This window comes from Thunnus albacares, chromosome 13, assembly GCF_914725855.1.
Source record: "Thunnus albacares chromosome 13, fThuAlb1.1, whole genome shotgun sequence".
Taxonomy (NCBI): domain Eukaryota; kingdom Metazoa; phylum Chordata; class Actinopteri; order Scombriformes; family Scombridae; genus Thunnus; species Thunnus albacares.
Window position 1 is genome coordinate 11,619,231 of NC_058118.1, and position 14,289 is coordinate 11,633,519.

Consider the following 14,289-nt stretch of genomic DNA (forward strand, 5'->3'; position numbering starts at 1 on the left):
AACACACTGGAAAGACTGTTACACACAAATGGAAACTGTATTCAATATTTTCATTTAGTAGAGTAATTCTGTTCTGTACATCTTACCTCATCCTTTGCTTGGAACAGGTATTCTTTTCCATCTCCTAGCCTGCAAACACAGTGTTGAAGAGGTACATTTTTAAGTCAGCGATAAGCTATAATCTCAAATACATCTTACTTTTATGTCATTTTCTTGGTATTCCATCATTGCCTCTCACTTTATGTATTAAAGCTAACAAATGTATCAGTAATCTGTGTTCTGAGGTTTTTATTTGCCATCTTTCTTCTCACCTGAGCTTAAATACATGTTTCCTCTTCTTATAGTCATGAGCTACCTCACAAACAGCCTCTCCAAGGCTGATGGGTACCTCTCCGTGGTATGGAATGCCGTTGCTAGCGCTCTTGCCGTCTTTATAGAAACCAAGACTTCCTTTTCTTAGGACACAGTACACATTCTGCCATGACCTGTGGAAGTGAAGAAATGAGATTAGGAGCAGATTGTGTTGCTCATAAAAACAGTTCATCAAAAGTACATGTATTTTGTATATCTAGAATGTCTTTCTTTTTTGTATTTTTCCATTGTAACCCAATTCCTCTGAAATTCTTTGAAATCTCTCTTTCGACTGACATTTGTTACAATATGCCTTTGACATTCTTAGAAAGGTTAGATTTTCTTTGAAAAGTAGTAACACTACAAAACACAACTTCAAAAGATAAAACAGATTTAAAAAACATTTCTACAGCATATCTTGCCCTCACAGGAAGGCAGAAGACAAGTTGACTGACTGAGACACAACCAAATCTAATCAAATCTTATTCAAATCTTATTTTTCAGCAATTAACTTTTAAATAACTTAAATCAAGTCTTCAGTGTCGGGTCTATTATGGCAAACACTCACCTGGTAGCTGCCTTTTTGCTGTGGGACTCCATCTCCTGTTTTCGACAGAGCATACCCTCCATGGTTTCTGGCTCAGACTCTGCTCCACCCCTGCTTGGTAATGTGGCAGACGGATCGAGGCGAGAGGATGCCAGCCCGCTGTCTCTACCTGGTCCGTTCACCGACTCGGACTCCGAGCCCTGTGGTTCAAAGAAGAACATTAATGGTGGTGAGGAGGTAGAAAAAACACACTGGTTGGATGGAGGCAGTGAGCAGCAAAGCAGCCATTCACAGGCATACATGGAAAAGCTATGATGACGTTTGCTTTGACAGCACTATATGATTACCTGAGATAACAGCATAACGTAGTTTCAGAAGGTCCACATAAATACAGCTGCAGTACACTGATATTTAACTGGACAATTACAGTCCCTCATATAGGTAAGATGTACAATTACAGTAACCATACATGTGGGAAACATGCATAAACTGGACATGAATACTTCTAAAGTCTATGATATCAGATTTTTTTGTAGCAGAGGCAGCATTGATAAAGTTTTGCAAGGTAAAACCAGTATTATTAAGATAATATTTGCCTCTTTGGTTAAGTATCTATTTACTGAGCAACTAGAGATGAATAAATGATCATCTATACTGTGACACAAAGACAAAAACATATAGACATACACACTCTCAAACGCAGTTCCAACTATCTGAATCCTTAAATGCACAAAATCTCTTAGATGAGCATTGTGACAAGTATTCTGTCTTTTATTTACCATATGAATCTTGAATCAGAAACAATAGGATGCCTTTTAAAGTATCTAGTAATCCTATATTTAAATCATGACAGTAGAAAGAATCATTATCAGCTGAGGAGACGTTGTTTGTCTCTTTTTCTTCAATAAACCCTTTCCTACAAAGAGCTGTTAAATGTCTCCACCAAATGACATTCACACTCATCACAGGAAATGTATACATATAGGGGAAGACTAAAACAAGCTACATATACATAAGCTTTTAACAAGTACAAGTGTCACCACATTTACAACTCTACAGTCACTCCTGTCCTGGTCAATATGAGCACATATACAACAGCAGACTTCAACATGAACATGATCCATGAAAACAATCTTTTCATGAATCTGCATCATGCCTTTAAACAGTGATGGGACTCATTGATGAAACTGAATAAATGAATAAATAAAGCAATGGTTGCATCTGTGACAGAGAGCAATGGCTTCTTAAAAGAAGAAAAGAGGCACTGCAGTTGACCAGGAGCTGAGCAAAGGCTGTGAAGGGGGCGAGGGGGAAGCTACAAAGCTGACCGTGTCTTGGTACTCACACGCTCCGGCTGCTTTGGCTTACACACACGTTTAGGCTCTGATTTCTTTCCCACTGACAACGATAGCGATAATGACTGCTGATAAAAACGCAATAAGAAAATGTTAAGACGTCTTTGTCTGTGGCAGAGAATTAGTAAGTAGGTTGCACTTCTAGAACTTTTTTTAGACACATTACAATCTTCTAATTGCTGATATCAACAACTGTGTTGGTCAACAATAAAATCGATTAAGTTCATTTCATACAAAAATGGCTCCCTTTTTTTCACAGATTCTTCTCTGTGTTAGCTGCAGACTTAAAACACAAGATGACGTCTAGTTTCTACAAGCAGCCAGTGTAGACTGAAAAACATGAAGGCACCAGGTGCTTCATTTGCCAGTGAGGAATTTCACTGTGTTTGTGTAACATGTATTTACTGTATGTTACACAAACTCCCTCCTCACAGGTGCCCCTTTCCAACAGGAGTCGCTAGTGCAGCGATGAGGACATGATTTTTTTCATCTGCAACCCCAAAGTGCCACTGTTTCCACACTGCTTCCACACTACACTACATCAACAATAACTGTCAGCAAAGATTTGCTTTTCATTTTCACTATAAAACATTGCTGATAGATATTGTTGTCAGGTATTTTACTTGAATTAGCATTTCATAAATTACTATTAATGGCCACTCTCTGGTAATTTGGGATTCAGAAAAGTAAAATTCCACAATTTTTTTTCTCTTTCTATTCGATAATAGCAATAATGTCATTATATGACAAGGGACAATGTTGTTGATTGAAGTAAAACAGACGAGACAGGGACACACACTCACATACAGTTACACTCTGTTCTACATATATGACATACTTACAAGTTTGGACTTCTTTTAGAACAAAGAAAATGTGTGATATGTTGTCATGAAATTCATGGTTTGCCACAAAATATTGTCATGTTTTTGATAGTTTGTCAATAATATAATAATAGCAAAACTTAGCATGTGATAATCTCATTGCAATACTGATGCTAAGACATTACAGGACATTACACGCTAGAGCCCTAACATAGAAGATTACAATGGAAACCTACAAAGATGTTGACACTCAAGCATTTGGAATACAAAAACATGTCTCACCTGAGATGTGTCGTCACTGTGTACTCCATTCACTGACACCGACTGATTGAGTGTTGTCTGGTCCAGACTGGTTCTGTGTTTGAGAGGGTAGGGAAGCATGTTAATTAATCATTATTAACAATGTTTATACTGTACACAACAGCATTCTGCTCTACCAGTAGTTTACCTGGCTGCAGAATCATGTGCTTGACTTTCTGCCTCAGATTGTCCCACTTCCACTGCTGGGGGTGGTGTTGGGGGTCGCCGTGCCCTCTCCTCTTCCTCTCGCCTCCTCTGGATCTCCTGTTCCTCCAGCTGAAAAGTGGAAACTCAGTACTGTTATCTAAAATTAAACCTCTCGAGTGAGGAAAAGTCAATGCCTCCATTCATAGATGAAAGGTGGACATCCTGTACATCCTTTATCTACCAGGCCGCTGCGTTCTCAAATACATGTAAAATTTTGATCTGTGATGTTAGTCATGTCTCTACTTACTGTAGTGAGTTTCTCCAGCAAAACAAAGCGTTCTTCCCAGGCAGCAGCAAGTTTCTCAAAGGCCTCATGGCGCTTAATTAGACTTTCCACCTCATCCACATTTGCACCCAGCTCTGCCGTTCGTACCAGAGGTTCCTGCCCTGCCAACCAAGACTCTGCCACATAAGCATCGCGTCCAAATTGCAACACCTCCAGCACTGAAATGCAGGGAGAAGGAGGACAGAAAGAAAAACAACAAGAGAGAAGGAGAGAACAAATAATTAGGCATTTCAGTAAGACCAATGCGTTGGTGCAGGGAAGATTGCCCCAGCAACGGTTCCACAAAATAAGTAAAAATGTAGGCAGACAAACCAAAAAGTTGGTCCTGGCTCTACTTTCACCACAGTGCAATGCAACATTATCTGGCAAGCACAGCAATAAACTGAATTGGCCAATCCCATTTGTGTAAGCAAACGCGCCATGTAGAATACCTTGTAGTATTGCCTTGTTTACCTTGCAAGTCATGACAGAAAAAAGGTCATGGCTACCTTTTTAAAGGAGTGTAACCTGCTGTGGGATATCTGGGTGTTTAACAAGCCTTCAAACTGGACATACCTGTTTGCATTTGATCTTTTAGCTCTGCCCTGTAGCAACGAACTGAAACCATTACATCCCACATGTTGTTTTGCTATAGCACTACTAGAATGAACGTGCCCTTATACAGACTCTAAAACATGTCATGCTTGCATACCAATTTGTAAATGGTCCATCTTGTCTTGCCACTTTTTGTTGATCTTGTCCCTCTTTTCTTGAAGTTGTGCAAGTTTCTCCCGGATCTGTGAATGAAGGAACATCCAGTAATGAGAGGGCACATGAAAAGATTGGCATTAAGTAGATAACAGTGAAACAGAATCATTATAAAATCACCTCATCAGCTGCATAGTGATTATTGTTGATGAGAGTATTTCCCATCTCAATACAGGCAGTAAAGCTGTCTGCTCTGGTCTCAATCTCTGACTTGATGTCCTGATGATTGGCAATGACCAACCCTGCTGAAGACACATCCCTGGGACAACAAAACAGAAAGAGAGGTGAGATCAAAATAAACTTATAACACTGATTATACCGGCATTATCATAAAGGTAACTGGATAATTTAGCATAAAATGACATTCACCTGGGGCTGTCATGTGCATCAATCTGCAGGTTGACGCCATCCATCCAGAGCATGAGGTCTCGCACCATGTTGAAGAAGCGGAACTTCTCCACAGTGTCTTGCAGTAGGATCCTGCGAGCCTGACCAGCCTCAAGCAGGCCCTCCCAGGCAGAGGTAACAGCATGTTCACTCCTGTGAATGTCATCAGCTTTCTCTCCAGCGTAGGCCTTCTGCAGCCGTGCTGCATCATCTTGCACCTGGTTCACCTAAGAGGTCAAAGGGAAGAGGGAACATTCAGTCTTCTATTCACATGTTGCTCTTGGAATCTCACATGAGATCTTTTATATAACAGATAAGCTGACCTGTCCACTGAGGGCCTGGATGTCATGTTCGAAAGCGTTGTGCTGTCTGTGTAGATGTTGGACAGTGTTCAGATCACGGCCAAGGTCAGAGGGCAGCACTTCCCTCTTCTCCTTAACACGTCCAAGCACCTCCATGGCGTCCTGATGGAAGCGGTGCAACTCATAGGAGGCTGCCAGCATCTGTGTGCGCGTGTCAATCAGCTCCAGCAGATCAGCCCAGGCCTCATTTAGCCCGTCCTTCCACTCAGCCACACTGGCGTTCTCCGGATGACCCGATTCAATCAGGTCATCTGCCAGTGCATTTACACCATCTACACGTTCTTGGCCAATGGTGCTTGTGTCACGAGCAAACTCCCGGAACTTGTCCCTCAGCATCTGTAGAAAGAAAAATCAGGGCAAAAATGAGCAACATAATTAATTCAGCTAAATTTCCCTAAGCTTCATTGTCTCCAAAGCATATGAATGAGAAAAAAACTCACTGTGACATGCTCATAGTCCTGTCCTAGTTCATGTGAGCCAGCAACCACCTCCCTTTCAGCAATCCACTGTTCCAGGTCATCCACCTCCCGCTTCAGCTGGGTCAGCCGCAGTCTCTCCTGAAGACGCCCACGACGCTCCTCAGCAAGGTCTTTCAACCCTGCATACAGCTTGTCAACTTGTGCTTGTCGTAAGGTGATTCTCTCGCTGTTAAATATAAATGAGACCAAACAGATGAGTAGTTGTGATTGTAGAACTTCACACATAAGAATACGTGTGGAATCACAGCTTACAGTGTAACATTCAGATCTACTTGCGCTCTCTCACCTCTCCGGGTGGTCACCGGTGACCATGAGTCGGCTGCTGTTGGCTAGCTGGTGTATAGTCTGGGCATAGTCTTCAAGTGCCTGTTCGAGGGTCTGGTGCTTCTTGACCATCACTAGTGCACTTTGCTCATCCTGGGAGACAAATAGGAAATTGTTTAGTTTTGTCAAGACAGAAGATTGTGAGAGAGTGGCACTTAGAGCAATTCTAGGTCTTATTTTGTCTTGATTCACCTTGGCCTTTTCCTCTGACATCATGTGTAGCTCCTGCTCTCCCATCCAGGCCTCCGCCTCTGCGCTATCAGCATAGAACTGCTGGGCGCGATTGGCCTCTATTAGGCGGGCATGACGCTTGTCTGTCTCAGCAATCAGCTGGTCCCAGAGATCCCTCAGCTCAACAAGACGATCCTCAAGGACAGATTGTCTCTCGCCATCTACCTGGGTCTGAGTCTGCCCTCGTCTGTGGATGTCATCGATGCGAGGCTGATGGCCCTGGATCTCCTTCTGCAATGTCTAGTTCAGAAATAGGGAAGGTGTTCACTTTATCTGGTGTGTTTCTGCCCCTCACATTCACCTTAGGTCTATACTCAGTGACAACGTTAGTAATTTAGAGATGACAATAGGTGTAAGCCACCTTTATCTTTCATCCTAAAAAAACTGCTTTTTAACCATCTCTTTACCTGGTTCTTCTTGATTAGCAGCTGTACCGTGGGCAGGTCTTTTCCATGGTCTGTGGAGGTCGCCAGAGGCATCCTCTCTTTCACCCATAGCTGAGAGAAAAACAGAATAAATAAAACATGGCATCAGGCAAAACTGGATCTGAGGAAACACTATTATACTCCATACTCCTCATCTAATTTACAGTATGCATTCAGTAAGGTAATCCCACTCACGATTTCATCCTCCAGATCTCTGTTGAACTGATGGGCCTCTTTGGAGGCGAGCAGTTTCTGTCTCCTCAGTTTGAGAGGTTCCTGAAGGTTGGAAAAGTTGTCAGTGACACGCCTTTGCTGACCATCTACTTCAGCGAGTCCAGCGTCTTCTTGGGACAGGGCCAGGGCCTGAGACTGCAGAGACTGCACCTCCTTCTCTCGGACCTCCATCTGGTGCTCCAGCATCTACACAGGGTCAGTACAGAAATATAAGGCAAGATGGTAAGACATTTGGTGATCTCCACTTAACATATCTGGCCAATTCCACCACATGCACTCATGGAGTTCAGGATCTCTACACATTAAGCACAAATGAAAGGTTAAGCACAGATGAAATTCTTCAATTAATGCACATAGTTTAAACTCTGTCAATTAGAACTTATACCAGTTATATTATATGATTTTAAAGCTGTGTAATACAACAGTATTTCTCCAGAGCAAAGATGACAGATTGTGCTTTGCTTGCACAGTGTACCTGATGCTTCTTGAGCAGGATGTTGACACTGGTCAAATCCTTGCCATAGTCGTCACTATGCAGCTGACCCTCAAGGTTTTTCAGCCAGACATCCAGAGCAGAGCAGCTCTGCGTGAAGAGCTCTGCCCGGTTAGCATCAAACAAACACTGGGCCTTGGTGCGAGTGGTGCCTTCCAGCTCTTCCCACTGACGCTGTAGGTCCTCCAGGGTCTGCTGGACAACAGGTTTCAGCTCTGGCTTCTCCGCCACCAGCGCCTGACCCTCCTGTTAGAGACAAGAAACACAGACACATTTAAATTAATTTAGCTGCTTTGGCAACACCAGTGCTGGCAGATTAACGACATGTTATCTAACCTTATTCCTGTTCTAACTATTACCATTATATAAACAGAACAACTGTCCACATATCACTGATAGACAACTGATCCTGGAAAAGACCAATTAGCAAACCTGGATCTCAGAATTAAAATTACCCTTTAAACTTACATCTAAAAAAAAAGTCAACTAGCAGAGATGAGTGGATGTCAAAAGACTGTTAATTTATCATAATATTTTATTTCTTCCATGTGTGTTTGTTAATTAATGACAACAACTGATATAAAAAAAATGGTCACACCTTATCAATTTTGTCAAGCCAGTCTTTGTTAGAGGCCAGCTCTGCCATGAAGGCCTGGTGTTTCTGCCACTTGCTGTGAAGATTTCTGGCCTCGTCATATGACATGTCCTGAGCCGTCAGCATCTTCTCATTGATCCACAATGTGAGCTACAGAAAGGAGAATAGCATTATGGAATAACCATTATCATTAACACAATTATAATGAAATACAAGTGATGAACACTAATTCTATAGCAGCAAGCAACTTGACTTATTTATTCACCATGCTATTGTTTCATTTCATGTTTTTTTTTTTGTTTTGTTTTTTTACCTCCTGCCCATCTTGAAGGAAGTGCTGCAGTTCCCGGTTATCCTTAAGCTTTGTCAGCAATTCATTTGCAGCCTCCTTATTCTTATGATGCCTGGAAAAAAATCACAAGAAATCTAAATGGTACACTCTGAAAATAACAAATCAAAAAGGAGAACTTAATTTGTAGGGCTTTTTCAGCCTTTTTAAACTTTTTCTAACCTCTCCTGGATGGAATCAACTTTTTCCTGAATCTTATCAGAGTTTGCATTACAGTCATTAATGAGGCGCCGTCCAGCCTCCACCACACCAGTTATCTTCTCCTCACTGGCCTCTGTGGTGGTGAGGAAATCCTCATGCTTCTTAATGGCCTCCTCTGCTCCCTGAAGACTGGTAGGCATCTCTGTGTGGGACAGCACATACTCCTACACAGAGAGGAAAGGAATGTTTTAAAAATGCATTTCTTATATGCAATTATCTAATTCCAATGTTTTTTTTCTTTGAGTTTGAGTTGACTTTCAATGAGTTTAAAACATTGAAAACAAGTGCAAACTGGAAATATATTGAATAATTCAAACTAGAAGGAGCCACACATATCATTTCTTGTGTCATTCAACAATTTCAATGATTTTGCAGCAGCTGTCTTTGAATCTCTACTCATAGGTTTATCCAGTTTTTACATGTGAATGAACATTACTTTCGATTTAATTTGATTTTTGTTCTACTTAAAACAATGATAGTAGGTCATTTTATGACATGAAAATAGACCTAGTGTAGCGGCCTACACTATATATATCTAGGCCTATGGCCTACTTACAGTGCAGCTTACTTCTCTCCTGCCATTTAGGTGTAGGAGGTGTATGAATGCACATAACTGGACACCACTGACACCATAAACAACCACAGCCATTAATATATGATATAGGGTAAACATTGAGTTTGTTTTAAACACCTGATAACCAGAACAAATTCCTTGTGCTGCACTGAAACCATAGTGGGAGTGTTTGCTCTAGATCAGTATTATATGGTATTTCAGGCATACAATTATTTGGCTTTGAATTTGGCTTTGATTGTTGAATTAGACTGTGCCAATGAGGCCATGCATTGATGCATGATTTTTCTATCAATGAGGTCATAGCTCACTGTCATAGGATTCAATTCCATAGTATTTTTCCTAACCTGGCTGTTGAGGAAAGCCTCTGCCTGCTTTGCATCCCTCAAGAAAGTCTGGAAGTCAAAGGCTTGAGCCAAAAGACTGTGTCGGTTCTCCCACATGCGACGCAACTCATGCCAGCCAGTATCCAACGCCTGGAGCCTCTGGGCCAAGAACATGTACTGGGCATCTGTCTGACCTTGAGTCACCTCCTCACCAACTGCTCGCATCTTCTCATAGTCCTCCTTATAGTTATCCACCTCATTCTTGATGCTCTCATGCTGCCCTAGCAAACTCTCCGCCTCAGGCAGAGAAGTGGGAATGTCCTCTGAGGCCACGGCTGTCTGGGTGCGGGACAGCCAGGACTGGAAGTCGTCCAGATCCCTAAGGAAGCCCTGCAGCTTGCTGGCTTCACCCAGTGACTCCTCACGTCGTTTCATGGTGGTGTTCAACTCCTCCCACACCTCCTGAATCTCTGCCAGGCGTCCTTGGATCTCTCCAGCCTGATCTGGATGTTCCTTGGCCAGCTTTTCTGCCTCATTTCTCAGGTCATCCAATTTGCCCTGAAAAGACATGAAAAATGATTTAAATGCAGAAATGATGAGAAGATACCTCAGCATAAATCACTGCATGTAACCTCTCCATACCTGAATAGCCTCCAGGTCCCTCTCCATGCCAGTGAGTTTGCGTTGTAGTGCCATCACTCCAGCCAGGTCATTGCCCAAGCTCTGAGTAGATTCAATAACCTTGGTCTTTTCCCTCATCCAGGTTTGGATCTCATTACACTCCAGGTGGTAGTTCTGGATGTTAAGGGCCGACTCTAGGGCCTGTTTCTTTTGATCGGCCAGTCGCTGGAATTCCCTCCATCTAGGGACCACACCAAATGAAATATTTAGGTTAAAAATGCCAATCACAGTACAAATATATGTCTGTGTTAAAAAGTGGGTTATGTCAGCTCTGACCTGTTATTCAGCTGGTCCCGTGTGTGGTGGATTTGGTCTCTGCTACAGTTGTCGGAGCTCAGCAGCTGCTCTGCCACCAGGCTCACATCAGTGACACGAGTGCCTAGGTTGTTCATCTCAGGTTCCAGTGTCTCAAATCTGCAGCCATAAATGATAGACTTACATCAATTCACTTATTCAAAGACTAATCTCATTGGACTATCTGTAGATAATACAACTATTTGTGAGAGAAAGCAGTGACATTTTGTACACTTTTAGGACAAGATTAGAACTACAAAATGATGTATTGATGGTTGTAGAATTTTGTCACAATTTTTATCTTGTGTGGAAATTAATCAACACTAGCTCTTGTGTTGATTAAGTAAGCCTCAGCTTCCATTTCTCTGACTTAATTGGGTTTTGAGGATTAGAATTCAGCCATCACTATTTTTCTAATAAATTAAATCTTCTGTAATAACATTCTTCCCTTCCCCTCCTCCCAGACTAACCTCTGCTGCACCACCTCTAAGTCCTCCAGTTTGGTCGGGATCTCCATGCCATGTAACCACTGCTCCTTTTCTTCCACCCAGAGCTGGCAAGCACCAGCCTCACTGAACATGCGGTAGAGGGCCAGGGCACCTTCCAGAGCCTGGCGCCGAGCTGCTGACAAAGATTTCAGTTCTTCGTAGCGCTGCTCAATGGCAGGTAGACGACCATCCACCTACAATCAGCAATAAACAATAATTTAGCACTATGGACAGCATGTCATAATTTAAGAAGTATGAAAAACAAAGAACACATACCTGAGGGAAATTAATATAGGCCTGTGGCAGTGCTTGGACCTGCTCGTGCAAGGAGTCGATTACAGGATGGTGGCTCTGGATCTCCTCTTCTATTTCCCTCTGCTTGCGGGCTAGAGTTTGGGTGGAGAATTCATCATGGCCCACCTCCTGACTGGACACCTGTCTAAGAGTCTCCATGATCCATGCCTCCATGTCATTGGCATCTGTTTGAAACTGATGCAGGGCCACTGCTTCCTTAAGCCTCTGCTCTCTGAGCTTGGTTGTCTGGGGAACAGGAAGACAAAGAAGATTACAGAAAAGAGTCAATATTTGGAGAAAACAGCTTTATATTTCTCTTACAAAAAATAGTCATCACCACCTACCTCCTCCAGATGTGTCCACTGTGCTTGGATGTCTTCAATCCTCTCTGTGACCTCTGGGGCTCCATAGTGTCCCTCCTTAATCAAAGTTTCCCCGGCAGCGATGCTGTTACTCAGGGGGCCATAGCGGGCTGCCATCTCATCCCTGAAAGCCTCATGTTTACTGAGCAGGTGAAGGGCAGAAGTGAGGTCGCGGCCACAGTCTCCACTGGCCAGGATCTGCTCTTGCTCTCTGATCCAGGCTGCCTCCTCTCCGAGATCCCACAGGAACTGCCACAGGCGGCGAGAGTCCTCTAGGCGCTCTCTGCGTGCACCAGCAAGCTGACCAAGCTCCTCATAAGCTCGTCCAAGCAGGTCAACCTTCTCACTAACTAGTCCCGGCTCACATGGTTTGTAGGCTGGCAATCAGAAAAGGCAGGAATACATGGTGCTTAGATATTGAGCACAAATAGGCCTGACTAAAGCTGTACTGTCTGTACAGAGAATGTGTAAAAGTATGTTTGAAACCTCACCCTGTTCATAGGAAGTGAAGCGCTTTGCAGCTCCCTGCACTGCCTTGATCCTCTCTGCCTGGGCTGAAGTATCAGCCTCTACCAGAGTGTGTTTCTGCAGTAGGTCTAAGACATCATGCAAATGTTTACCACTGTCCTGAGACTGTAGACGACTCTGAAACAGGCAGAGAACAGAGTTCAGTAGAACATTTTGTCATTTCATCTTCAAAGAAAACTGAACGGATATTTATACATTTTGAACCATAATCATTTTATGTGCTGTGCAATGCGCTTGATGATATTTTAAATGACCAAAAATCTAAACTAATAGACAACAACAGAATTTCAACAAGCAGTAGCTTCAGTCCATCAACTTAAAAGAGGAGCCAGAGCCATGCTCAGCAGAGAAAATTCCTCCAATTCCTCCAGAGCAGAGGGCCATTAATGACAACAGGACGTTGGGCCACAAACACGATTAAAAGAATTTCATAATAAACTGTATATAAGTGTTCTAATTATATGGCGATGTGTGTTGCATTGAGATATTAACAGCATGTCAAAAAACAAATACACACACACATATCTCTACCCCAGCCGTCCCACACAGAATTAAACAACTTCTTATACTCTTTCTCAGTTGGGAAAATCCCAAACGCTAACTTTGGAATAGGTCAAAGCTCAATAACAGCAAATACTGCTAGATTTGTTCAAAGGTAGTGAGTGGCTGAGGGTAAGCAGACCAGTGCTGTGCAGTTTTAACATTTGATCTAAGGCAGAAGAGAGAGGCATGGATTCTGTTTTTTTAAACAGATACAGAATTGAAAGATGTTTAAGACTATTAATGATTCACATCGGAATTAGGACAGAAGCTGAATATTTAGGACACCTGTACAATGCATTCACTGGCACAAGATAACAGCAAATTAAATCAACAACTACAAAGACCTATTGATTATAACTGGTAACCTTGTAAACCTTCTATTAGTGTTTGCATTGGTTAACCATTTTAATCAGTCAGGTGGTTACCTGGGTAAAAGGCTACTTCAATGGCAGCCAAAATGTAAAATGCTTTGTCCATTAGGCAATTGCATTTGAAAATACAAGCATTTCAGACTCCTTATGGGGTAAGTGAATTAATATCACAGCATGTGGGAATGGGGTCACCAGATTTAAGCATATAAGGAGAAAGACACATACTCCAAATGGCTGAGGTCCCCCTCAGCTAACCACAGTAAAGCAGCAATGACTCAGGCTAGGCCTGTAAAAAGCTAATTACTGCTGTTAATGGCCCTCTGATGAGTGCAGACACTAAAGCTGCAATGGACATATGTGAACAACATCTAACGTAATTGAGAGGATTAGGAAATTCCTTTTTGTTAATTAAAATCAAAGCCAACAGAATGTAGGATGTAATGCGCTAGTTCCAAGTTAAAACAACTGTTCAGTGGTTAAAATAGTATAAGCAAGCATTTTGTTGAGTGGTTCAGTACCTTCATGTCTGCCATCCAGTCCATGATATAGCGCATCTCCTGGAACAGTCTCTGTAGGTCACGATGGGCATTCAGCCGCTCTCTGCGTGCAGCAAGAAGCTCCTTCAGGTATTCCCAGAGTCGAAGCACATTATCCCTTCTTGCAATTATACGCCGCACATCATGGTATGCCTCTGCTTCAAGCTCTTTGGCAACAGCCTCTACAGCAGCCACACGCTCCCAGTATGCCCCAATGTCTGTCTCAATTGCCTCATGTTTACGAGTGGCAGCTTCCACTGCTCCCAAGTCAGTTCCAAAATTGTCCTATTGACAAAGGAAAATTAGCTTTTCACAGTAAAAATATTCAACATATTCAAGTCTGAAATAAGAATGCATCTGCAGCCACACATCATTATCTGTTTTTGATCAAATCACACTTTCTTCCATCTACCTGGGACACCAGCCTCTGGTTCTCACTCAGCCATGTTTCTCGCATAGCAGCTTTGCGATCAAAACGTGCAGCGAGCATTTCCAGCTTCTCCTGGCGAATCAACTCATTTCTGAGTGCAAGCTCACGTTCATGCTCTGCCTTTTCCAGTCTCTCCCATGCCTACCACACCAAAGGAAAACACAGGGAGTT

General features: G+C 42.6%; 1 protein-coding gene across 3 annotated transcripts in view; it reads right to left on the bottom strand.

Moving 5' to 3' along the window:
* Nucleotides 1-14,289, bottom strand: part of LOC122994956 (spectrin beta chain, non-erythrocytic 1) — a 53,904-nt gene that overhangs the window by 3,917 nt on the left and 35,698 nt on the right. For 2 of the 3 annotated variants that reach the window (XM_044369780.1, XM_044369781.1), the window contains 28 exons: nucleotides 14,101-14,259; nucleotides 13,671-13,973; nucleotides 12,202-12,355; nucleotides 11,693-12,087; nucleotides 11,331-11,594; nucleotides 11,037-11,248; nucleotides 10,549-10,686; nucleotides 10,234-10,453; nucleotides 9,613-10,149; nucleotides 8,656-8,858; nucleotides 8,458-8,548; nucleotides 8,148-8,294; nucleotides 7,532-7,795; nucleotides 7,018-7,242; nucleotides 6,805-6,894; nucleotides 6,359-6,637; nucleotides 6,129-6,259; nucleotides 5,804-6,008; nucleotides 5,325-5,699; nucleotides 4,984-5,228; nucleotides 4,735-4,873; nucleotides 4,559-4,643; nucleotides 3,829-4,025; nucleotides 3,523-3,650; nucleotides 3,357-3,429; nucleotides 920-1,098; nucleotides 312-485; nucleotides 87-129 (listed from right to left, as the gene is read on the bottom strand). In XM_044369780.1, coding sequence (XP_044225715.1) covers nucleotides 87-129; nucleotides 312-485; nucleotides 920-1,098; nucleotides 3,357-3,429; nucleotides 3,523-3,650; nucleotides 3,829-4,025; nucleotides 4,559-4,643; nucleotides 4,735-4,873; nucleotides 4,984-5,228; nucleotides 5,325-5,699; nucleotides 5,804-6,008; nucleotides 6,129-6,259; nucleotides 6,359-6,637; nucleotides 6,805-6,894; nucleotides 7,018-7,242; nucleotides 7,532-7,795; nucleotides 8,148-8,294; nucleotides 8,458-8,548; nucleotides 8,656-8,858; nucleotides 9,613-10,149; nucleotides 10,234-10,453; nucleotides 10,549-10,686; nucleotides 11,037-11,248; nucleotides 11,331-11,594; nucleotides 11,693-12,087; nucleotides 12,202-12,355; nucleotides 13,671-13,973; nucleotides 14,101-14,259 — 5,655 coding nt within the window. Of the gene's footprint in view, nucleotides 1-86; nucleotides 130-311; nucleotides 486-919; nucleotides 1,099-2,243; nucleotides 2,322-3,356; nucleotides 3,430-3,522; nucleotides 3,651-3,828; nucleotides 4,026-4,558; nucleotides 4,644-4,734; nucleotides 4,874-4,983; nucleotides 5,229-5,324; nucleotides 5,700-5,803; nucleotides 6,009-6,128; nucleotides 6,260-6,358; nucleotides 6,638-6,804; nucleotides 6,895-7,017; nucleotides 7,243-7,531; nucleotides 7,796-8,147; nucleotides 8,295-8,457; nucleotides 8,549-8,655; nucleotides 8,859-9,612; nucleotides 10,150-10,233; nucleotides 10,454-10,548; nucleotides 10,687-11,036; nucleotides 11,249-11,330; nucleotides 11,595-11,692; nucleotides 12,088-12,201; nucleotides 12,356-13,670; nucleotides 13,974-14,100; nucleotides 14,260-14,289 lie in introns of all 3 variants that reach the window. The other variant, XM_044369782.1, reaches the window with a different exon arrangement.